Here is a 24,457-nt window from a genome sequence, read left to right on the forward strand (position 1 = left end):
GGTGTTTGGCTGTAAGGGAGGAGAGAGCTCAGTTACTCAGGACAAGGACGATTAGTGTTTGGCGGCTATTGATTTCATCGCTGAGCTTTGTTTGGGATAAAAATTTATTGTAATCACTATACTCTGGGAATCCAGAGAGGATTTTTTGTGATGTTGTGGGCTGAAACGACGGCGTTTAGGGCGAATAGACTAAGACAGAAGATGAGATAATGGTTTAGTGCCCCATTGTGGGGCGTAATTTTGAATTGTAATTTTGTTCCCCCGCCAGTGGCCACCCGATGATCGAGACCCCCTGGCTCAAGCTCTCCATCACCGAATTCCACCCACAATGGTTCAGAAACGCACCTGTAGACTTATGCCCTAAAATGTCCAACTGGGGCGCCCATTTCCGAACTAACAACCCACAATTCTTCTCCTTGGCTCGCTCTTCGAACCCTTGTGGCAACCACTCTAGATTAAACTCTCCTTTCAAATCAAAACCCTTCGGAGGCCTTATGACCCAAATGAAAGTTTCTCACTTTTTTCCTGTCCGATTGCCAATTCCATCATCTGGGTTGCTCCGATCGTATTCTGGGAACCAAACGTAATGTACAGAACGGACTTAGGTTCTTGTGAATCGAGCCACTCGAACAACTTGTTGGCTGACATACTCTCTTTGGAAAAACTGAAAGAAGAAGGTTGATGGTGGTGATGCTAGAAGAAGAAGAAGGAGGAGGAGGAGGAGGAGTGCGTCAGGATAGAAGAAGAAGAAGAAAGAAAAAAAAAGAATTAGGATTTTTTTTTTAATTTTTATTTTTTTTAAATTGTTTTTTTAATTTTTTTTAAAAAAAATAATTGTTTTTATTTTTTATTTTTAAAATAATAATTTTTTTTTATTTTTTTAATATTTATTTATGTGGACCAATAAAATTATTCCACGTGTACACTGTGTACATGTGGACATTCCACCATGGCAGTTAACAGCTAAAAATGGATAGAAGTGTTAAACTCCTAACAGAACAAGAGTTTAGGGGACTACTGAAATTTTAGAATTGGTAGTTAGTTGTAAAAACCTAACCACTTAAAGTAATTATGCCGCAAATTACTCAACTTCAATATTATACTTTGTGAATTCTCAGAGTTAACAATAACTATCTCCGCTCCTACTCCGCAAGCTGATAAAAAAAACGATTTTGGGATATTGTGTAAACTTTAATCATAAATTAGTTGATTTTTTTTCAAGTTAACAATAGGACTAACGTCTCCGTTAAAACTAATGAAAAAAATAACAAATTTTGTTAAATTAAAAATTGAATAATTAAATTGAGAAAATTATATTGTATACCTATATTTTTTTATTTGTTTTAATTTTTACCTCTATTTTCATATTTTTTTAGATATACCTACTTTTATGGATGAAGTTCCCATAAGACCCCTTAGGTTATGTAAATTATATTAGGTAATCCACTCAAAAAAGTGGGTATATTTTAATAAAAAAATAATATGAGAGTATTTTTGATTAATAGATACAAAAAAAACAGGCATTTTTCAACTTTATCCCCTTACCAAATGCACCTAGTGTGATTAGTCGGCTACGATAGAGAAAGTGGGCCGAATCCGGTTGATCCGGCCCACTTGAGATGAACAACCAAACTTCAGAAATCTAACAAACAATTATATTATCATTCACAATTTCACATCGCCTACGCCACTGCCTGCTGGTGACTTCGTTTTGGTTTTTGTGTTTGAGATCTGTAACTGCAAAAGCTAAGGAACAAAAAAAAGGTTGGAAACAGCAATGGCGGCAGCAGCAGCAGCGACGCCCGACTACTTGTTCAATTTGAGAAACCATTTCTACTTGGGAGCTTACCAAGCTGCCATTAACAACAGCGACCTCCCCAATCTCTCCCCTGAAGATGCCATCGAACGCGATTGCCTCGTCTACCGATCTTACATCGCTCTCGGCAGTTACCAGGTATCTCTTTCTCTCATTCTCTTTAGAGCACTCTATTCAACAACTGAGAAATCTGTCCCCTGAGTTTGATGAATTTCGATTCTTGCCATTTTATCAGCTTGTGATCACTGAGATCGATTCCTCTGCGGCTACGCCTCTCCAAGCTGTGAAGTTGCTCGCGCTGTATCTCTCTAGTCCCGAAAGCAAGGTTTTTGTTTTCTTTAATTTCTCTCTCAACTTGATCTTGAAATTTAAATTGTTGATTGAATAACGAATGTTTGATTTTGGATCTCCGATCCGAGGTTTCTCGTTCCTTTGGCAACATTTCATGCTTCAATTGTGTGATTGATGCTTTGTAATAATGGTAAAAAAAAAATCAATTTAGAATGCGAGGTTTCTGAATTTTTATTTAAGTTAATTAGATCTATCATTTCTTCAAATGCTGTATGAATTTAGATTGTAGAAGAAGCGGTGAATTGCGATGGTTAATTCTACCATGTCCTGCAGGAATCTACAATTGCAAGTCTAAAGGAGTGGTTGGCAGATCCAGCCATTGGAAACAACCCGATCCTCAGACTGATTGCAGGAACTATATTCTTTCATGAACAAGACTATAATGAGGCCCTTAAACATACTAACGTTGGAGGGACTATGGAACTGTGAGTTTAATCTTACCTTCATTTGCTTTTCCATTTCTAATGTTTGAAGGTATTTGCATTCTTTTCTGCCTTTCCTAAATGGAAGTCTGGCCAAGTTTCGCGCTACCTTAATATTGCCTGCCACTTCTGAGAGCCATATAATTTGAACCTTTGAATTGTATAATCTGTTAATGTTGCTCAAGTTTAAAGAGGGTGGACTGAGCTCTGGATGGGATTTAGGTTTTGGAGAGAGGGAGAATATAATGTGAGATACAAGATTTTTATACCATACTGTAGTGCTTAATGTGTCCTATTGAACTGCCAGGATACATATTACTGCTTTTCTATTTGAACCATAATTCAAGTGTTTATAGTATTTAGTATAGTTGTCCCTAATATTAATGTAATTGGCAAAATCGACGTTAAGTAGTATATTGAATTGGATTGATGAACCATTTGCATTAGGTGTACTATGACTTCAAGATTTTTTTTTTTCTTTGTTTTTTCCTGGCCATTTTAGTTGATGATAATTTTTGCAAGTGTGAAACCTCAATTGAATGACTGTAGTTTACACTTTTAAGAGTAATTGGCAGAATTAGACTTTATAAAGTAGGCATACTCGATAACACTCAACAGTTAACATTGTTGAGTAGGTGTTGAGTGTTTGCTAAGTATGGTACTTTGTAAATCATTTTTCAAGGTAGGGTTCATTTACGAAAACATACTTAGAAGAAAGATCATTTTGCAAAGCATCTCATCTAGAATATGCAGCCAAACATAGTGATAAGTATCTCTTAGATTCTGCAAGGACACTACATAATCTGACATGGATTTCTTGTTTTTACTACCTGTCTTGCTTCCTTTTCTCCATAATGTTATTTGTTGTTCTGGTTCTGGTCAACATGTTGAGGCTTTGCTAATTCGAATTGAAGGGTGATATAAAACCAGTCTATTTCTGGCATTATATCCATAGTTATCGCATTCATCATAGTTAGAAGAAGGCGTGAAAGTTCTTACTAGTTGTCAGTTTCTCCCACCTAATTATTGTTTTTTTCTGCTTTTGCAGTAATGCATTGAACGTCCAAATATTCATCAAGATGCACAGGGCAGATTATGCAGAGAGACAGCTTAGAGTCATGCAACAAGTAGATGAGGATCACACACTGACACAACTTGCAACTGCGTGGCTCAATCTGGCAGTGGTATGTATAATCGTAGCTTTATAGTTTTAATCTGCCTCTGAACGGATGGGATATTGCCAATAATCATCTTTCATTCACATCTTTGTAAACAGGGTGGCTCTAAGATTCAAGAAGCATATCTTATCTTCCAAGATTTCTCTGAGAAATATCAGATGACCAGTTTGGTTCTGAATGGGAAAGCTGTTTGCTGCATGCACATGAATAACTTCGATGAAGCTGAAACTCTGTTGCTTGAAGCACTTAACAAGGCAAGTATCTAAGAGAATCTGCCAGAGTCATATTTTTCTGGAGTTGTTTGTGATTACTCTCTCTCTCTCTCTCTCTCTCTCTCTCTCTCTCTCTCTCTCTCTCTCTCTCTCTCTCTCTCTCTCTCAGAGAAAATGCTTTAAGAATGAAACTGCTTTTATAATTCAATTTCAACCCAGTGTTTTATTCTCTTTTTATTGTCCTTGTTGCTTTTATGGCATTTTTCCCTTTTATTCACCTTTAGAAGAAATTACTCAGTGTTTCAAAACACACTTTTATACCATCAAAAAATGTTACTGATAACATGAGTAATGCATGAAGTTTACTTATCTTGTGGTGCTATTCTTTTGTTTGACAGGACGCTAAGGATCCAGAAACTCTTGCCAATCTAATTGTATGCTGTCTTCACCTTGGCAAATCAGCCTCTCGTTTCCTCACGTAAGACTTCTGCTGATTCCCTCAACTTATTATTTTTCTTTTGCAAATTAAATTGTCAATGTAATCTAAAACCACTGCAGGTTTCTTGTAAGAAGTTTCTGCCACATTATTGGATTTAATATATTAGCAAATTCTTCTATATTTATGTATACACGCTCATAGCTCATTTACTCCTTTGTCATTCATTGTCGTACTACAATGGTAGACACACACATTGATCATAATCATCTAGAAAATTTTAATTTTAATTTAATTTAGAAGGTGACGTTTTCATCAAGATTCTTAAGAAAATCCACTTAAATCACATAAAATTTGACTGGCTGTTGATTTCAGTGTGTTTCTATTGCTTTTCCTTGCACACTTTATATTATCTACTGTGGCCCCTCAAAGAATAACAATGCATAAACACTTATCCAAAGTAAATGTTCAGAGAGTTTAATTTTTTGTGTGAATGCGAATATGTGTTTTTGCAGCCAATTGAAACTTGCACATCCAGACCACATCCTTATCAAAAGATCGGCAACTGCCGAAGAGAGCTTTGACAGAGCAGTTCAGACAGTTGCTTGAAGACCGAGGTAGAATGGTTTCATTCTCATGGAAGAGAGGACCTTTGTCATTACGTTGTCTTAAATCCTTTGTGGGCATTTTTCATTTTGGTTTTGTAAGCTTAGAATATAAATTTGACATGTTTATGGCACATTCAAAATTTTACCCAATCCCAAGTATTCTTTTTTCTCTCGTTGTTGGATAATGTACTTCATATAATATATCCCAGTTAAATTCATAAACTTAAGTTGTTGTGGTTGCTATTTCGACTCCTTGTCCAAAGTAATGAACAGTACGTTAACAATTTTACTTTGATAGATATTACATAACTTTATTGATTTTACTTTTAATTTGCGGGTTAAAAAAAAGGTTTTTTACAAAAATTAAGGATTTTGGGTAAAAGTTTATATGCTAAATTTTTTACAAAAATATTCAGTTTTTGTAAAATAATTGTAACACAACAAAACAAAATAATTAAAACAACAGTAAAACAACTGAAAAATAATCGTGGACAACAAAACAAAATAATTAAAACAACAGTAAAACAACTGAAAAATAATCGTGGAATAACAATAAAAATTTAACACTGTACATAATATAAAAGGGGAATTATCTCATATACTATTTTTTTTAATTTTTTTTAAATTTACGGTTTGGGTTTCTAAAGTGGTTGCAGCTCTAGTTGTAGTAGGAGTTTCTATACGATTTTTTGTTGCAATTTAGATTGCAGCGCTAGTGGCAATAGGTTTCTATGTAAAATTTCGTAAAAATGTAAAAAAAAAAAAAAACGGTTTTGAAGTGTAAAAATAAAAAAAAAAAATACACAGTATTTGTTTAAAAAAACTCTGCTCCAAAATAAAAAAAGAAAAAAAATTAAAAATTTCAATATGAAGTATTGAAAGAAAAAAAAAAAAAAAAAAAAAGCCTATTCAAGAAGAAAACAAATTTTTTTCTTAACAATTTCCTTGGGCAATATTGTTGTTACAGTTGTTTTTTTGTAATTTAATTGTTGAAATTTTTCTTATAAAAAAAAAAATTGTTGAAAATTTATTTCTTTTACTAGCATTACCAAATCTGATCGAATCATTGAATCCCTATCGTTGAAAATGAATTGAAAAGGTACAGATATTTATATTATCATATTATTTATAGGGTAAATACTATTTTGGACTATGTGTTTTGCAAAAATTATTAATTGGACCCTCTATTTTGTTAAATAACAAAATGAACTATGTATTTTCTAAAATAGTACAAATAAGACCCTGAATTGATTTTTTATCAAAATAAAATTTAATTATAATCTGATCTAAAAGTGTTATAACAAAATTGTTTTACATTTTCTGTATTTGTTCCTATTAGAAATTGTTTTCAAGTTGATTATACTAAAAAAAAAAGTTGTCAAAAATTAAGCTCAGGGTACTATTTTTATTATTTTAGAAAATGCATTGTATTTTTGTCATTTAACAAAACACATATGACTTTTGCAAAACACATATAACTTTTGCAAAACACAAGATCTAAAATAGTATTTACTCTTATTTATATGTCATTTTTTTTATAAGTAATTTATATGTCATTTGAAAAGGAAAAAATAGCATTTATTTGGAATTTTATATGATAATCTTTTAGTGTATTTTAGGTTGCTTCAATCAATGAGTCTTTCTTCTTCTCTCAAAGAAAAAATGACACTTCTTCCACAAGGGGGACCCAATCGGCGTCATATCTAATAATAAAACAAATATTTTAAAAGAAAATGCGCATCCAGGGAATCGAACCCTGGTCAGTACCGTGGGAGGGTACTATGATACCACTACACCAGATGCGCTTCCCTGTTACGAAGCATTTTCATATTATTCATATATAAAAATAAATTAATACCTTGGAAAGTATACAACAAATTATTTTTCTTCCCAATCCAATGAAACACAAAGATAAAGTTTATTTTAGTGTTATTCATACAATTTGTAATATATGATTCCAAACTTTAATCAATTTACATCAAATAAATTTGATGTCAATGACTTGATTAATTCCAACTGTTAATAATTTTTTGGTGTGATCACAATTAGGGGTATTCATCCAATTCAATCTAATCCCTACTATTTTTCTTATAGTTCATTCGATCCGCACTAAGTGCGGATTTTATTTTTTGGATCCAATTCAATCCACACAATAGCTCAAATCTAATCCAATCCAATCTACAAAAGTGCGTGTTAGAATTTGAGGATAAGATGAATGAGGTTCCATCTCAAAATTAATTGGCTATGGGAAGAGTAGTTCATTTATCTTATATACCACAATTTATTTCCACACATTAGCAATGTGGGACTAACTCTAATACACCCTCCTCATGTTTGGGTCTGGAAAGTGTGGGTATAACGAAGGACCTTTAAGAAACCACAGGGCCGAACGTGACATTTGAAAGAATCCTACAATTATCGGGAAATTCGTGGGTGTACACATTGGGAAAATTGTGGATTTTGAAACAGATCAAAGACCCCAATACTGGAAATTGGCACACATTGGCCGAAAGGTCCCAAATGGAGGTTAAAGGGGAGACAGCAGAAGTATATGTTTGGACCGAAGGCATTTTTGGCTCACAACGGATTACAAATGGCTCACAAGTGGCTCTGATACCATGTTAGAATTTGAGGGTAAGATGAATGAGGTTCCATCTCAAAACCAATTGACTATGAGAGGAGTAGCTCATTTATATTATATACCACAATTTATTTCCACACATTAGCAATGCGGGACTAACTCTACTAGTGCGGATTCGATCGATTATTTTAGATTGGTTACTTTTTAATATTAAATTATTTAATATTTATAAAAAAAAAATATATTTTTTTTCACATAATTAGCAACAAAATAAAATATATATAATGTAAGAATACAAAATAGAATTAATTTTATATAATATCTTTATAAAATTAATGTAATATATTTTTCTTTCAAAATATTATAATATTAGTTAATTTTGTAAGAAAAATAACATTTTATGACACAAATGAGAAAAAAAAAATTGTTGACCGAAATTTGCAGCAACTCCTTAATCAAGTATTAGAAAGATTAATTATAAGTAGATGATGAAATTTTTACATGGTTTCGGTATTAATTAACCATTAGGGGTGTTCACTAAGTATCCGATCCAAATCAATCCGCACGATCCAATCCAATCCGCAAAATGCGGATATCCGCACTTGTGCGGATTGAATGTTGTTTGACCTCAAAAAGTAACCGATCCAATCCAATCCGCACTTAATTATATATATTTTTTTAAAAAAAAATATATAATATATAATATATATTAATTTTCAAGTAATATTAAAAAAAAAGACACAAACTTTTAATTTCTTAATCTTTTTAGTAATATATTGAGTTGGTGTATTTTATTTGTTTTATAATTAAAAACACCAAAAAAATTATTCTTATTCACATAGACACATACACATAAATTTAAATATATATTAATTTATTTATTTTAGTAATTAATATATATAAATATATTAATGCAAATCTAAAGATGAGTACATATATATTGACATATATGTATATTGGTTTGATTTATATATAAATGGAGATGGAAATAGACTATTATTATTGGAGATTAAGAAAAAATAGTTTTTTTTTATTTTTTTTCTATGGAATATTAAATAATTTATCACTAAAAAAATAACTGATCCAATCTGCACTATTGCGGATTGGATTTAAACTGTTTTGCGGATCGGATTGGATTCAAAATATGAAATCCGCACTTAGTGCAGATTGGATGTTGTTTGACCAAAAAAGTACGGATTAGATCGGATGAACACCCTTATTAACCATAATCCACAAGTCACTTTTATTTATGGTGAGATTATTCTTAAGTTCAGATAATATTCTCCTTACAATATTTATAATTCACTACGTTTGTGAATTCAAATGTCCTCTTTACGCTTACATTCTTTGAGTATTTATAGGGGGAGAAATGAGATATGTGTTAAAGGGGGTACATCTCCTCCTTACCTCTAGGTTCTATCTAGTCTCCATAGTAGGAGTTTGGTGAGACAAGACTTATCTTGTATGCGGCTTATGGGACAGTACAAATATTAGTCGTCACTTTGCATTCATAGGAAAATGGACAAAATATTATAATATTAGTTAATTTTGCAGGAAAAATAACATTTTATGACACAAATGAGAAGAAAAAAAATAAAAGTTGTTGACCTAAATTTGCAGCAACTCCTTAATCAAGTATTAGAAAGATTAATTATAAGTAGATTAAGATATTTTTACATGGTTTCGATATTAATTAACCATAGTCCACAAGTCACTTTTATTTATGGTGAGATTATTCTTAAGTTCAGATAATATTCTTCTTACAATATTTATAATTCACTACGTTTGTGAATTCAAAAGTCCTCTTTACGCTTACATTCTTTGAGTATTTATAGGAGGAGAAATGAGATCTGTGTTAAAGGGGGTACATCTCCTCCTTACCTCTAGGTTCTATCTAGTCTCCATAGTAGGAGTTTGGTGAGACAAGACTTATCTTGTATGCGGCTTATGGGACGGTACGAAGATTAGTCGTCACTTTGCATTCATAGGAAAATGGAGTGTCAAAACAGTATGACTCCTATTGAGGGTAAGGTCACTTTTTGACCTGTGCCGAACTAGTTATCTATAGTATTCTATCTTGGAACTTGTGTTGATTGCCTAGGCAGCTCCCTAATGACATGTGATTCGGAAGGCTCTTACCTCCTAGAGGCCAACGTCGTAGCCCCTTTAAAACTAGTTGGGTCCTCCCGAACACACCTCCTTTCTTAGGAAGAGGTCACAGAATTAATGATACTAATAGTTGTTATTCTCATGCATTTGCGGGTCCTTTGACCGCGTGGCTTCTTATTCATAAGCCATGTATTTTGGTAAAAAAAATATGTATAACATTTACCTCTAAGTTCCAGGTAATAATTTTTGAGTTGGGACTTTCATTTATTCTTCACTCTTTAAGTCTCTCTCTCTGAGGGTTTAAGATATGACGTCACAAGCATGTGAAACACTACTCGTACGGACGCGCCACATGTTTTATTGCAAATGGCCTTCGCATTAGCATGTCTTTCTTCTATCGATTTTGATGATGCTGGTTCGCTTCCTTGACATTAATCCCTAAGAAAGTCATACCTACAGTGTGTCAGTCGGATACTCAAGTATCCAAACATCCCCTCATAAATGTGTTTGTTTAGGCTTCTCACCAACCGTTGGATTGGAACGTATTTCTTTAGAGGCTAGGATCGTGACTTTTGGGCTATAAATAACCATCGCCTCCTCACTCTTCACACTTTACATTCTGCTTCATTTCTTCAGAGCTTTCAAACTGGAAGAATTCTTAAACAAACCAAATTTTCTTATACTCTTTCTCAAACGTTGCCAATCATTATATACAAAATTAATTTACCAAGGGACTACATCTAAAGCTTCCACTAATATACCAATAGATTTGCTTAAAGGTGCTCTGGGAAATTCATGGTGTAGTTAGAGTTAATTGCACAATTTGGGTTCATTTGGAACGTCGTATTAGGTCGTATTGTATTGTATTATATTGAATTGGATTATATATCATATTTTTATATAATATTATGTTAAACTAAAATATTATTTCTAATTATTTTATATACTTGTCTTGTCTATTGACATGGTGGGATTGTTCCTTTGAGTTTTTGTTTGTTTTTTCTGTGGTCTGTCTTTGTTTTTTACGGTGGTTTTTTTGAGATCTGTTTGAGGAGTTTCCAGATGGCGACGTCGTATGGTAACGAGGATGTTGAGGATAGTTTGTCGATCATCCCACTCGAGGAGGAAGAGGACCCAGCAGTTCAATATGACCGACCATTGGTCGACGATGTAGAGATTGATACACGGTGGAGCATAGTCGGTCGATTTCTTACAGATAACCCGATATGGCAATGCAAAACTTGATGGCTGTTCTTTGGAAGCCAGGTATGGGCATGTATGTGAAAGATTTGGGAGGTAATAGATATATTTTTCAATTCTATCATAAGATAAATATTCAGAGGGTTATTGATAGGAGCCCATTGTAACGCCCTGTCTCTCAGGGACGCCACGTGTGTGCTTTTATAAACTAATTATTACTAATCTATAAATTTTGGAAAAGTGTGGTTTTATTAAAACCTTTAATTAAATTCAACATAAGGACTTTCATTTTTAAATACCGTCGTAATATGGGGATCCCCTGCTAATAATTTTTTTTTACTAATTACAAATTCATTAGTACAAGAATAGGTTATACATCCAATCATAGAAAAGAGTTGATCCTGCTTCACGAAAACCAAGACAACACGGTTGATATGTACACTGCTGGGAGACCTCTGACCCATAGCTGAACAGAACTGCTAATCTTCTTAACTGCACCATGAAGAACCCGTGAGTCACAGTGACTCAGCAAGAAAACTACTAGATAAGAAAAATCATGGAAAATAACAGCAAATTATAGTACCACAGATTATACATACCGAGAGATCATTCTCTTTCAACGTACATATACAATTTAACGTCTATACAAGCAAACTTGTTACAAAATTAAGAGTATTTATAGTTATACATAATCAATAACCTCAGTGTTTCATAAAACACCCTAATCATATAATATTGTAAACACTTACTTTCAATGCTTCATAAAGCACTCCACTTCACACATTAACATATCCACTCAATTTCAGTACTTCATAAAGCACTCTAATCATGCATCATTATAATCATGTATTCTTACATCTCTAGGCTACGGAGATTACAAGTAAAGTGATTAACTTCACAATCAATATAACATTCATTCAGTCACACTATAACATAATATATTCAATTTCAACTCATCATATAACAACACACTTAATCCATCTCACAACCACGTAGTCACACAATCTCGGTACTTCATTAAGTACCCTTACCACTCGTTAACCACAAGCTATATATGTCACTATCGTTGCCCGATACAGCAAACGATAAGTAAGAAACCTATCCGCGGTTTCAGGAGTAATTACTCATAACGATAATGACCGTTTCTTTTACTCGATCATAATCGAGTCACAACGATGATAATCATTTCCTATTACTTTTCCCTCGATCATAATCGAGTCACAACGATAATAATCGTTTCCTATTACTTTTCCCTCGATCATAATCGAGTCACAACAATAATAATCGTTTCTTATCATTTCCCTCGATCATAATCGAGTCACAACCAATACATATCGTTAATCTCAATTGAGATTATGTTACAACAAACACATATCAAGATCTCGATCATAATCGAGTCATACTTATAATAACATTAGTCATATATGGTGCTTAATGCTCTTCTTACCTCAGTCTAGAAATTAAGCGTGCATACCGGCCTAAGTGGAAAATAAAGCTTGACGACTCCGGGCCCTATGTCACGACAACAAAAACCAATAAATACCTTAAACCAAAACTCTGTGAATTAACCCTGATTTCCATAACCGGACCAAACCTAACTTCCATTAGCTCTAAAATAAATCAAACGATACTCAAATAGCCTAAAAAGGATACTGGGTACAACCCCGAGCCAAAAATCAATTCCGAGGAAAACCCAAAAATTTTCCCCTTTAAGGCAACCGATCGACCGGTTCTGTTGCACTAGAACCAACCGGTCGACCGGTTCTCGCAGACCAACAACTCTTGGGTTTTCACCCCCAAACTCGAGCCAAACCTTTCCAAACCTAATCAACAGCTCCAGAATAGTTTATTATCATAAACATAACATGTACAAAGTATCAATTCACTTCAGTTCATCAATTTACCAAAGTCACCAAGCTAAAACTAAGAAATTGAATTTTTAACACTAAATTCTCCAATTTTAGCACCACAGCCACCAAAATCATATAAACCAAGCTTTAATCAATCATAATTCGAACCTAAAAGCATCTCCTACCCTCAGTTTAAAAATCACAGCTCTAAAATCCCAAAATCTATATTTAAACCTAACCTACAACTTCTAGAAAGTCAAGGAAAAGATGTGAGAACTTACCTTAAAGCTTAAAGAATCCTTGGACTAGGTTAAATTCTGCTAAAGCTTGAGAATTGGTGAAGAATTTCCCTCCCTTGCAGCTGCTGGTTATTGGTTCGAAGGGGAGAAGAAGAAGGGAAATGGTGTTATCCCATTTCTTAGTTTTTGGTTTTTCCTTCAAAATGAATTAAACCTAAGCATATAACATAAATTTATATTTATTTATTTTCTTTCTCAGCCCAAAAGTCACACTAAAGACAAGAATAATAATTCTAAGAAAAGACTAAATTGCCCTCAAAACCTTAAAGCCTAAAAATCCACCTTAGGGGTATTTTGGTCATTACAAATAATCCGCCAAACTGACAACTTAAAATTCTAAACTAGTCCGATGTAATTTCAATTCAATTCAATTCATCTTTTATTATCGTGACTTTTCTGACCTCCCCGTCAAGTTCCACAGTTCCAGGCCCAAAAATATTTTATTCAAATTATGGTATCTACGATACCCACATATTCCAATACAATCTCCGTAATTAATAAATTACGCTTTATTATTCATTAATTCATATTTTCCTAATCAACTCATGATTAGTTTAAGTAGGATTATAATCCTACTCTAATACTCACATAATCACATATTTAATAAAATATGTCCAATTAAAATATCAATATATTTTTCGGGATATCACACCCATGGACGTTCAAAAATGCTCCTTTGATTTTTGAGAGATTGAAAACTGGGGATATTCTGCGGGCTTTGCGATTGCATCATCTCAAAATCTGGGTTCAGTTGCACGATATTCAGGCGGGTTTTAAGACGGAAAGGGTGGTTTTGGACGCTGCGAACTATATCAGAAGTTTTGTTAAAGCCGACGAGAATAACTTCAATGGTGTTTGGAGGGAGTATCTCAGGGTTCGGGTTCAGATTGATATTGAGAAGCCATTAAAAAGGCGAATGAAGCTGCAATTAACAAGAGGTGAGTGGTTTTGGATAAATTTTCATTATGAGTTTGTGCCTACATTTTGCTTTATTTGTGGAATTATAGGCCACACCGATCAATATTGCTTCTTTCCATTGTCAAACCATATGGTTCATTCATGAAGGCTGTCCCTCGGAGGACACAGTACGCAATGGGATCAAAATGGCTCCGATCGGCTTCTGGTGGTGCTGGGAATTTTGGTGCTCCGGTGGATGTTCAGCCGGCAAGAGTAAGGGAGGTTGATGTCCCTGATTTTCGGGTTGGTCAGCAAGGTGTTTTTCCTAATATCATGGGTCAAGGGTTGATGCATGGTAATAGGGATTCGGTTGGTGGCCATGCAAGATATGTGGGAATAAATGCCGTGAATAGTAGTGGAAGTGATGGAGGAAATAATTTAGGAAGTGAAGGACAAAATGAGGTGGCATCTGATTTGGAAATAGATGAGGAAGGGATGTTTTTTCTTGATACTAAAAGAAAAAGAATGGGCAAGAAGATTTCTATTGGGCCGAATGGGCCTAGGGAGCAAAGTAGTGTGATTTTGGGCCAGGAAAAGGGTGCTCAATCAAAAAACAATTCAATGGCGGGCTCGTTCGATCGGGTTCGTCAATCATTATGAGTATATTGAGCTGGAATTGCCATGGGCTTGGGAACCCAAGGACTTTTCAATTCCTTAAAGATACGGTTTATCAAAAGAAACCCACTTTTATTTTTCTTTGTGAAACTTTAAGCTTGAAACCTCGGTTGGCGTTAATTTCTTCTCAACTTGGGTATGAAGGTATGTTATCGGTGGATGCGCAAGGAGTGGTGGTTTAGCTATGTTGTGGAAAGAGCAAACTGAAGCTGAGGTTAGACGTTTTTCTCAGAACCACATTGATTTGATTGTTCATCATAATAATTTATTTGATTGGAGGCTCACGGGTGTTTATGGTGAACCAAATCGGGCTCTTAGAAGAAATACTTGGAACCTTATGCAAACTTTGAAAGAAGAATTGGCTCTTCCTTGGTGTATTATTGGTGATTTCAATAATGTGTTGAGTCAAGTGGATAAACGTGGTGGAAATCCCTATCCAAATTCGCTTTTTGAAGGTTTTCAACAAGCGGTTGCTGATTGTGATTTAATGGATTTGGAGTTGGTTGGTCATCAGTTCACTTGGGAGAAGGGCAGGGATTCAGATAATTTTATTGAGGTCCGTTTGGATAGAGCTCTTGCCAATTCGGATTGGATTGCTTTATTTCAAAGTTCTCGGCTACTTAATCTCATGTTCACCACTTCTGATCATTGTCCTTTGCTTCTTGACCCTTCTTTTTTTTGGAAATATTTTACCAGGATCTAGATTTACTACCATGTATGTTTCATTAACATCCTAATATGAATTCTAAAACAATGAAATAAACACATATAAAGTTTAGGAAACCTTACATTGGGTGCAGCGAAATATAATGACTCCTTCCGTTCAAATCTCTAGCCCTTGATTCCTTTCTATAGCAGAGCATCACCAAGATCTGAACCTGGATCTCTTTCTCTCCTTCCTTGATGCTGATTCTCCTTCTTGTTGATTGGATTCTTCACAATCTTCTACACTATGATTGAGATACCACTTGATGTGTGTGGGCACTCACTCATTCACTCAAGGTTCGAAATTATTGAAGAAGAAGATAGGAACAAAAGGTTTCAGCCTAAGCAATAGAAAGAGGCTCAATTTTTCTGAAAGTGAATTTCATCTGACAGAGTTCAGTTTGAATGTGAGCCATCACTATCTATTTATAGGTAACCATCTAGGTTTAGGTTAGATTTATTTGGCATTAAAATAATAAAAAAATAAATGGTAAATTAAATGCATAGTGGCCAACCATGTATAGGATAATGGGCCCCACTTGCAATTTCGCCATTTTGTCATTTTTCATCCCATTTTTCTCAAAAATACTAATTTTCCAATTTAACCACTTAAATGCCGATTCTAATTATTTAATAACTAAAAATTAATTAGTAAATAATATTGTCATTTAATATATTTATTAATTAGACATATAAAGTCTCTTAATTAATAAATAAAACCTAGAATCTCTTTTCTTACAATTTTGTCATTGCTTAGTGAAAATTCATAAACTAGACATAGTCTAATTTTAGAATTATAATTGATTAATTAAAATCAATTAACTGAGTCTTACAAGCAGTATGGTCTCAACTAGTATGGGGACCATGGGCCTATATAACCGAGCTTCCAATAAGCCGAACCAAATTTACCGAGTAAATTCCCTAACTATTAATTTCTTGTTGAATCCACTCTTAGAACTTAGAATTGCACTCTCAGTTATATAGAACGCTCTATATGTTCCACGATATAGATACGCTATTAATTATCCATTGTTATAATCCTAATTTGATCAATGATCCTCTAATAGATGATCTACATTGAATATGGACTAAATTACCGTTACACCTTTCAATGTATTTTATCCTTAAAACACTTAGCTCCATATAAATGATATTTCAGCGAAGTGAAATGAGTACTCAACCATTTATCTCTGTTTAGCCAAGCTCGAAGGATATCATCGTTTCACTTCTAAATACCTATAGAAGTTATAGATTCCATATCTATGTTAGCGCTCCCACTCAATTATACTATCATGTTCCCAAAATGTACGTATCACCCTGACCCAAAAGTAGGCTTAACTAACAAATCAAAGAACATGTATAATACTCTTGAGATTGAACCTTATCATATCAGGATTAAGATCATTTGATCTAGGATCAACTAGGTGATGTTGAATTGAATAAATATTACGGTAAATTTTAACATATCTAATCAAAGTTCAATATCGGCCCCTTCCAATGTATACTCCATACATCCGATACTGGTAAACTTTGCCAATGCCCTGGAAAGGACATAACACTTATCCAAGGTGTAAGAATACCTATCGCTGATTACCATGTCAGTCTAAATCCAGTGAACTGACAAATTAGGAAATTAAACTTTCGAACATATAATCAAGATTATATTCTACTGTGCTGACAACACTATAATCATTAACAAATACATATGTTCTGGACTTAATAGAATTTATACATTAAATATAATCATGAAATAAATCATGTGAACCATGCAACATAAAATGTTATTTCTGATCTTTATTATTAAATCTGATTATATTGGAATGAGTTTTATTTAGGGCACAAAACCCAACACTTTTCGGCTTCAAACTAGTTCTATTAAAGCTTTCTGCTTTGAGAATGCTTGGCTCCGTGAAGAGAATTTTTTTTCTATTATTCAGGAACAATGGGGCGGCTGCACTTCTAACAACATTGTTGACAAGATTGTGGCGGTTCAGGAACCTCTTGCATCTTGGGGAAATGATTTGACGGGTAACTTTAAAGAGAGGATTCAAAGCTGCAAAAGAAGAATTGGTGCTCTCAAGAATTGTTATGATAGTGCCTCAGTTTCTGATTACCGTGTTGCAAAAAAGCAGCTTGCTGAGATTTATCATCAAAAAGAAATTTTTTGGCGTCAACGATCTAAGCAATTTTGGTTAAAAGAAGGGGACAGAAACACGAAGTACTTTCACGCTGCTGCTAGTTCTCGTCGCAAAAACAATTTCATTCATTAGCTGGAGAATGAGGCAGGCGATTGGGTTAAGTGTGAGTCTAGTTTACCTCAGGTAATGGTTAATTATTTTACTGATATTTTCCATTCCTTAGGGACTCATGGTAATGATATCCTGGATAAGATTCAGCCTTCGATAAGTGATGATGATAATGCTACTTTGCTTCATCCGGTTTTGGAAGAAGAAGTTCGTTCAGCGGTGTTTTAAATGCACCCTGATAAGTCTCCGGGTCGTGATGGGATGACACTTGCGTTCTATCAGAAGTGCTGGCATATTGTGGGTCATGATGTCGTTCGACTCGTTCAGAATCTTTTTCGGAATAAGGTGATGCTTAAATATCTTAATGCTACTAATCTTGTGCTTATTCCAAAAAAGAAAATGCCTGTAGTCATGGGACATTTGAGACCTATTTCTCTGTGTAATGTGCTTTACAAAGTAATTTCTAAAGTTTTGGCTAACCGGCTCAAAGGTCTGTTGTCCAAGGTGATTTCTGAGTTTCAGAGTGCGTTCATTCCGGGTTGCCTCATTACAGATAATGTTCTTGTCTCGTTTGAGATCCTCCACTATTTGAGACGTAAACAACAAGGAAAGCAAGGATGTATGGAACTTAAGTTGGATATGAGCAAGGCTTATGATAGAATGGAGTGGTCTTTTTTGCATGCAATCTTACTTCGCATGGGTTTCTCGGTTGACTGGGTTATGATGATAATGGAATGTCTGAGAACGATCTCTTACAACATTGTCCATGGGGGGGAAGTTCTTGGGTCGATTATCCCAACTAAAGGGATTCGTCAAGGAGATCCTATTTCTCCATATCTCTTCATTATCTGTGTGGAAGGTCTTTCAGCTCTTATTCGGCTTTATGAAGAGAAGAAATGGATCCATAGTTGCCGTGTGGCTCGTAGAGCCCCTTACGTCACTCATATGCTGTTTGCTAATGATAGCTTTCTTTATTGCTCGGCCACTATGGAGGAGGCTCAACGTGTTCTGGAATTGCTACAGAAATTTGAGGAGGCTTTGGGTCAGAAGGTAAATCTTAATGATTCTTCTGTATTTTTTAGCTCCAACACGATTGATAGCGTTCGCCTCGGTATTTTGTCAACCCTTCATATGCATGTTGCTGATGAGAATAGTTTTTATCTGGGTCTCCCGAGCGTGGTTGGTAGAAATAAGAATGTGGCTTTTGTTTTCTTGAAGGAGAAGGTTAGGAAGCGTATTCAGAACTGGGATAGTAAGCTTTTATCGAGAGCAGGTAAGGAGGTTTTAGTGAAGTCCGTGATCCAATCTTTACCTTCTTACACCATGTGTCCTTTTGGTTCCCCTTGAAATTTGTAAAGACATTGATCGCCTCATGGGAAGATTCTGGTGGCATTCTAAGGCCTCTCAAGGTGGAGGAATTCATTGGAAAAGCTAGGATAAGTTGTGTCTGCATAAACATAAAGGTGGATTGGGCTTTCGAAATTTGAGGGACTATAATTTATCTATGTTGGGCAAGCAAGGTTGGCGGCTGTTAACTAATCCGACTTCGCTTGTGGCTCGTGTTTTTCAAGCTAGATATTATCCCCAAGGTTCATTTCTTGATGCTGAGTTGGGAGCTAATTCGAGTTATGCATGGCGGAGTTTATATGAAGCGCAAGATGTGGTTAAATTGGGGGCTAGATGGCGTGTGGGTTCTGGTTCTTCGATTTCTGTTCTTCATCAGCCGTAGCTCCCTTCTGTGGACAATCCCTATGTGGTTTCTTCTCATGAGGCTCTTCAGAATTGTTCTGTCTCTAATATTCTTCGGCCTAATCGAATGTGTTGGGATATGGAGCTTTTAGAGGATTTATTTGAGCCCAGAGATGTGGATCTCATTTGTAAAATTTCGCTGCCTGCGTTGCCAGAACTGGGTACATGGTATTGGTCTTTTGAAACTTTTGGTGGATATTCGGTAAGGAGTGCCTATCGTGCTTTACAAGTGTGTAATGGAAGATGGAATATGCAGGATAATTCTGGTTTTTGGAGAAAGTTTTGGTACTTGAAACTTCCTCCAATAGTTAAGAATTTGCTTTGGAGGGCTCTTACCAATTGTCTTCCAACTCTAGTCTCTCTTAAAACTAAGCGGGTTCATGTTTACAATATTTGTTGTATGTGTAATTTTGAACCCGAAACCACTTTTCATATTATGGCTGGTTGTTCTTTTACTAAAGCTTGTTTGGAGCGAGATTTGGGTCTACTTGTTAATAATGGGGATGAGGAGTTTGGTGGCTGGTTTGAGGATTTCTGTAACACTCATTTGGCTAAGAATATTGAGAAGCTGGCAATGATTCTTTGGAGTGTTTGGGGGGCCCGTAATGATTTACTTTGGAATGATAAGGTTACTTTTGTGGAAAAAGTTGTTTCATCTGCAATTACGTACCTTGAACTTTGGAAATTTGCTCAAAACAACAATGGAGGAGTTTCATCTTTTTCTGGTCAGCTTCTTGCTGGTATTGAGCTGTGGATTAAACCGTCTTTGGGAGAGTTGAAGGTTAATTGTGATGTTGCTCTTTTTTCTAGAGAGAGGAGTCATGGGTTGGGGTGGATTGCTAGAGATCATGCTGGTTTGTGTTTTGCTGCTGCTGCTGTCAAACTTCGAGGTGAAATTGACCCTGTTGTTGCTGAGGCGTTGTCAATGAAAGAGACTTTGAGTTGGGTTAAATCATGCTGGGAAGAAGGCAGGGCTGCTGAGGACTTTTATCCTACAGCGGTGGTTACGGAGTCAGATTGTCTTGTGTTGGTTAATGCTATCAATAGCAAGAGCCAAATTCGTTCTCCTCTTGGTCTTATTATTTTGGATTGTATTAATCTTATACGGTCCTTTTCTAGTTTTCATATTTCTGTTCAGTTTGTTAAACGATCTGGGAACCAAGCGGCAAACTGGTTAGCTCGTTCTTCTGGTTCATGTCCTGATCGTATTTCCAGTCAGGGGTCTGTCCCTTCTGGTTTGGAAACTATTTTATTAGCTAATTTGCTTTAATGAAAGTTGCAACTTTTGTTTCAAAAAAAAAATATTATATATTTAGGTGTTCATAAAAGTTAATACCATATATAATTTTACATAAAAATATTGCATAAAATACAATTCAATATAATACAATACAATACAACCTAATGCGGCGTTCCAAACGAGTCATTTCATGTAATAAGAGAATAATTGTGTAATTAGAGGTATTAAGAGGTTTCAATTACTTATTTCAATTTTCATGAAAATTTAGTATAATTACACTTTATAATCACTAAAATTTTCTATTAATTACTTAATTTGTTTTATGTATAATTACTAACTATTCAAAACAAGACATTAAACCTCATCTCTAAGCACACTTATCCAATCATATTAAGAAATATTTTGACCAAACTCATCTGTAATGGCCTATTTACAAAATATAGAGTGCAAAAGTCAGATTTTTTTTTTTTTTTAAAAAAAAAAGAAAGACTTAATCTGAACGAATATAGTGCAAAACAAAAGTTACAAAAACTTATAAACATGAATTCTAGTTGAGAAATTAGATCGAATTACAAATATTAGCACACTTAATTTTAGAGTGATGATAATAAATATGTTCAATACTTAAAGGATTTAATCTTGTATACTTTGCTTTAGAGAATTATCTATTTCACCAAAATAACCATGATAAATTAAAATGGCAGGTTATATAATTGTGATTATTATTATTATTAACAGCATCAGAATATGTCATGTACAGAGTGGAGAAGATATTAGCAAGTTGCATTCATTTCAATCTCAGATCAATTCAAAAGAATGTTCACTTTTTCTCAGGAAGCTTCTCTAGCAACTCTGGTATCACCTCAAAGAGATCACCTACGAGTCCATAATCAGCAACCTGACGATGGGTATTAAAAAGCTCATTGTCATGTAAGGAGAAAAACAAAGAAATGTATCAAAATCAAATCACTTAGCCCCAAGAGTACACTGTAGAAGTCTTAAGTTAAAATTCAACCAATTACCTGAAAAATGGGTGCATCTGCATCTTTGTTCACTGCAACAATGACCTTGGAATCTTTCATGCCTGCTAAGTGTTGAATGGCTCCCGATACCCCAAAAGCCATGTATAGTTCAGGTGCAACTATCTTTCCAGTTTGACCAACCTACAATAACCGCTCACATCTCAAAATCGTAGCAAGAGACAAATGACCATGTGCTTTCATATTCAAGAATTAAGGAAACACATCGAAACATGAGAGCCAAATTACAAAAAAAAAAAACATCCTCCAGATTAACATTACTAGAATTACCTGCAGATCATTTGGGACATAACCAGCATCAACAGCAGCTCGTGTAGCTCCAACTAAACAAAATAGAAGAGAGAAATGGCCGATTATATGCAATCAAAGGGAATCAAGACTGTTGAAAGCAACATACCCAGGTACAACCAAGATGGACTATCTTAAGTTCCCATGACCTCCAAACACAATAGAGGACCGTGATTCAGACACATACCATACTTGAAATTGAAAATATAAGAAAGCATGGCATATGATAAGCAAACACCCCTACATAGAGACCAAACAGAACACCCATATATACTATAAAGTAATGCTCGTAGAAAAAGATCTTTATGGAGTAAGTACCAGCTGCACCAAGTTTTTCTGCAAGCTTCTCTATCATTTTAAAGTTTTCAGCAGTTTTCAGTGCACGTCCGCCAGTGACCACAACACGAGCATTCCCAAGATCAGGTCGTTCAGTAGCCTGTGATGCAAGCTTTACAAATCTTGATTTACCAACTGACTCTGCAAATATAAACCATATTATATTAAAAGATTCCCAGGTTTTAGGTCTTGGTAACTAAAGAGAAGAATGAAATAATGAATCAAAGCATGAAATTCACTCCAGACTTGTAATAAAGCCAAAGATATGTGGATGCCTGTTTCTTTAAATAAATAAAATAAACACACCTTCATTGAAGGTGGAGAGATCAACCTGGGATATAGGAGCTTCATTAGATTTTGAGTCATCTATAATTGTTGAAGCTGGAAAAGATGTTGATCTAATGGTCAACATGCAAGGGCCAGCTCCAGTATATCTAACAGTGGAAAGTGCATTCCCAGCATATATTGGCCTGCAGAAAAATATAAATAAATTAATAAAGCTTACTGACTATGAATCAAAATCATACTAAAAGCCCAAAGAGCTAGAAATTGTCCCCTGTGGTAACTGAAGAAAGCTAAACATGACATTACCTGAGATATGAGCAACCCAATCATTGCATTAATTCTTTTCATTCAGGTTTCAATATATTGCATCTTCATGATTTTCAATTTGACAGACTAACATGAAATGACTAAATATACACTTCCATTTAGGACATACTTTAAACGTTTTCAGGCCACTTAAAGGAAAATCTATTTCATTAAACCTCACAAGTGTATGGAGAAATTAACAAGATCCAACACCAATGACAGCCAGATCACTTCAAGTGCCAAAAGCAGTCTACACGAGAAGAAACTATCAAAACAATAAAATAAGACCAAAAATTATACCTCACAAATAAATGAGAATCAGAAATTTCAACAACATCTGTAATTGGAGAAACATCTAAAAGTGCAGCCGCCCTCGGAAAAATGTTTTTCCCAAATGAACCTGAAGAGGCAATGACATGTGAGTAGCTTCCTTTCTGCTGAGCCAAATGTATTAGTTTAGCCCAAGGTTCAGCTAAAGGATGTGCAAACATATCTGAATCAGCCACAAGCACCTATAAGAAATAACAACAGTTGCCACCAACCAATCAGAAATCGAAAAGCTTTGTCACCCAACACCAACAACGGATAAAAACCCCCAAATTTCATTCCAAATAATTTCTCCATGCATACCTCCGAAACCGAAGGATGAAGAGAAGCAGCCATGGCTGCAGCTTCCCTTAGGGAAGAACCAGAACCAGCCAAGAGCATTGAAATGGAGTTGTCCTTGCCTAAAGACTTTGCAGCCTCCACTGCACTTAAACATGAGGGTTTGATCCTACCACCTTCGAACTCACCCAATACCAATGTGCTAATCTGAATGGATAGAAAGAATAAAAACCCAAATTTCAGTTTTTTTAATTCAGCACTTTTTCGAATTCATTATATCAAACTTGAGGTATATAATCTGACAAAATATAATCCTTTTAATAAAAAAAAATGCATTTTATGATCTTAATTTCGAATATTCATTCAAGCTTATCAAATTTATAAGTGATAACCCCCAGTCCAAGCTAAAAGCGTGGAAATTGACTTACAGATCGAGAAGGAGAGATTGACGATGTACTACTCATTCGTCTTCTGAGAGCTCTAATCACGGCAATGCTCGCCATTTTTTTTTCGTTCTTCTTCTTCTTCTTCCTTTGGTTAGGACTTAGGAGATAAAGATGAATGTCTTTGTTTATTAAGAAAGAAAGAGATTGAAATTTTAAATTTAAACACGGAACTTTCGATAAATAAATCAATAAATCAATAAATAACGATAACGATCAAGAAAGTACACGTGTTTTATAAGACAGGTGATCGTGGTCTATCCTAAAAACGACGTCGTACGAATAAGAGTGTGGGGGACTACGAAAGTGATCCTTCCGTCCGGTGAGGGGATGCAAGTTCATTCTTTTGATTTTTCTAAACAAATATTAAATTAGGTACACTACAAGCCAACTCTGAGCTAGAGTTTCTTTCTAATTAAATTAGTTCATTTTAGAATTTTGATATATTTTTTTTATTAATTATTTTGTGTATATATATTTTTTAATAAATCATGTAATTTTATCGATAACAATCAGTTAAAATATTAAATTAGAATTTTTGATAGCATCTGCAGTAGCACAGGTATGAAGGCTAACCAT

General features: G+C 34.7%; 4 protein-coding genes and 1 non-coding gene across 5 annotated transcripts; 3 read left to right on the forward strand and 2 right to left on the reverse strand.

Annotated features, from left to right (window-relative positions):
- Positions 1–1,547: 1,547 nt before the first annotated feature.
- Positions 1,548–5,245, forward strand: LOC115697507 (coatomer subunit epsilon-1). Its single transcript, XM_030624538.2, has 7 exons — positions 1,548–1,954; positions 2,052–2,141; positions 2,441–2,592; positions 3,638–3,773; positions 3,866–4,021; positions 4,378–4,457; positions 4,931–5,245. Exons 1-7 carry the CDS (start codon positions 1,778–1,780, stop codon positions 5,022–5,024), a joined length of 885 nt encoding a protein of 294 aa, XP_030480398.1. The 5' UTR covers positions 1,548–1,777; the 3' UTR covers positions 5,025–5,245.
- Positions 5,246–6,757: 1,512 nt separating this feature from the next.
- On the reverse strand, positions 6,758–6,828 carry TRNAG-CCC (transfer RNA glycine (anticodon CCC)). The gene has a single exon. It is a non-coding gene; the product is annotated as a tRNA-Gly (tRNA).
- A 7,990-nt stretch (positions 6,829–14,818) lies between these two features.
- LOC115696491 (uncharacterized) lies at positions 14,819–17,609 on the forward strand. Its single transcript, XM_030623391.1, has 2 exons — positions 14,819–15,190; positions 17,277–17,609. The coding sequence occupies exons 1-2, from the start codon at positions 14,819–14,821 to the stop codon at positions 17,607–17,609; spliced, it is 705 nt and encodes a 234-aa protein (XP_030479251.1).
- Positions 17,610–19,401: 1,792 nt separating this feature from the next.
- LOC115696490 (uncharacterized) lies at positions 19,402–20,604 on the forward strand. The gene has a single exon (XM_030623390.1). The coding sequence runs from the start codon at positions 19,402–19,404 to the stop codon at positions 20,602–20,604; it is 1,203 nt and encodes a 400-aa protein (XP_030479250.1).
- A 658-nt stretch (positions 20,605–21,262) lies between these two features.
- Positions 21,263–24,257, reverse strand: LOC115698204 (electron transfer flavoprotein subunit alpha, mitochondrial). The gene is made up of 8 exons (XM_030625397.2): positions 23,864–24,257; positions 23,460–23,642; positions 23,130–23,341; positions 22,545–22,708; positions 22,221–22,379; positions 21,885–21,937; positions 21,597–21,737; positions 21,263–21,472 (listed from the first exon to the last, which is right to left on the reverse strand). Exons 1-8 carry the CDS (start codon positions 23,936–23,938, stop codon positions 21,395–21,397), a joined length of 1,065 nt encoding a protein of 354 aa, XP_030481257.1. The 5' UTR covers positions 23,939–24,257; the 3' UTR covers positions 21,263–21,394.
- Between the last annotated feature and the right edge of the window lie 200 nt (positions 24,258–24,457).

Source organism: Cannabis sativa, chromosome 7 (genome assembly GCF_029168945.1).
Source record: "Cannabis sativa cultivar Pink pepper isolate KNU-18-1 chromosome 7, ASM2916894v1, whole genome shotgun sequence".
NCBI lineage: Eukaryota > Viridiplantae > Streptophyta > Magnoliopsida > Rosales > Cannabaceae > Cannabis > Cannabis sativa.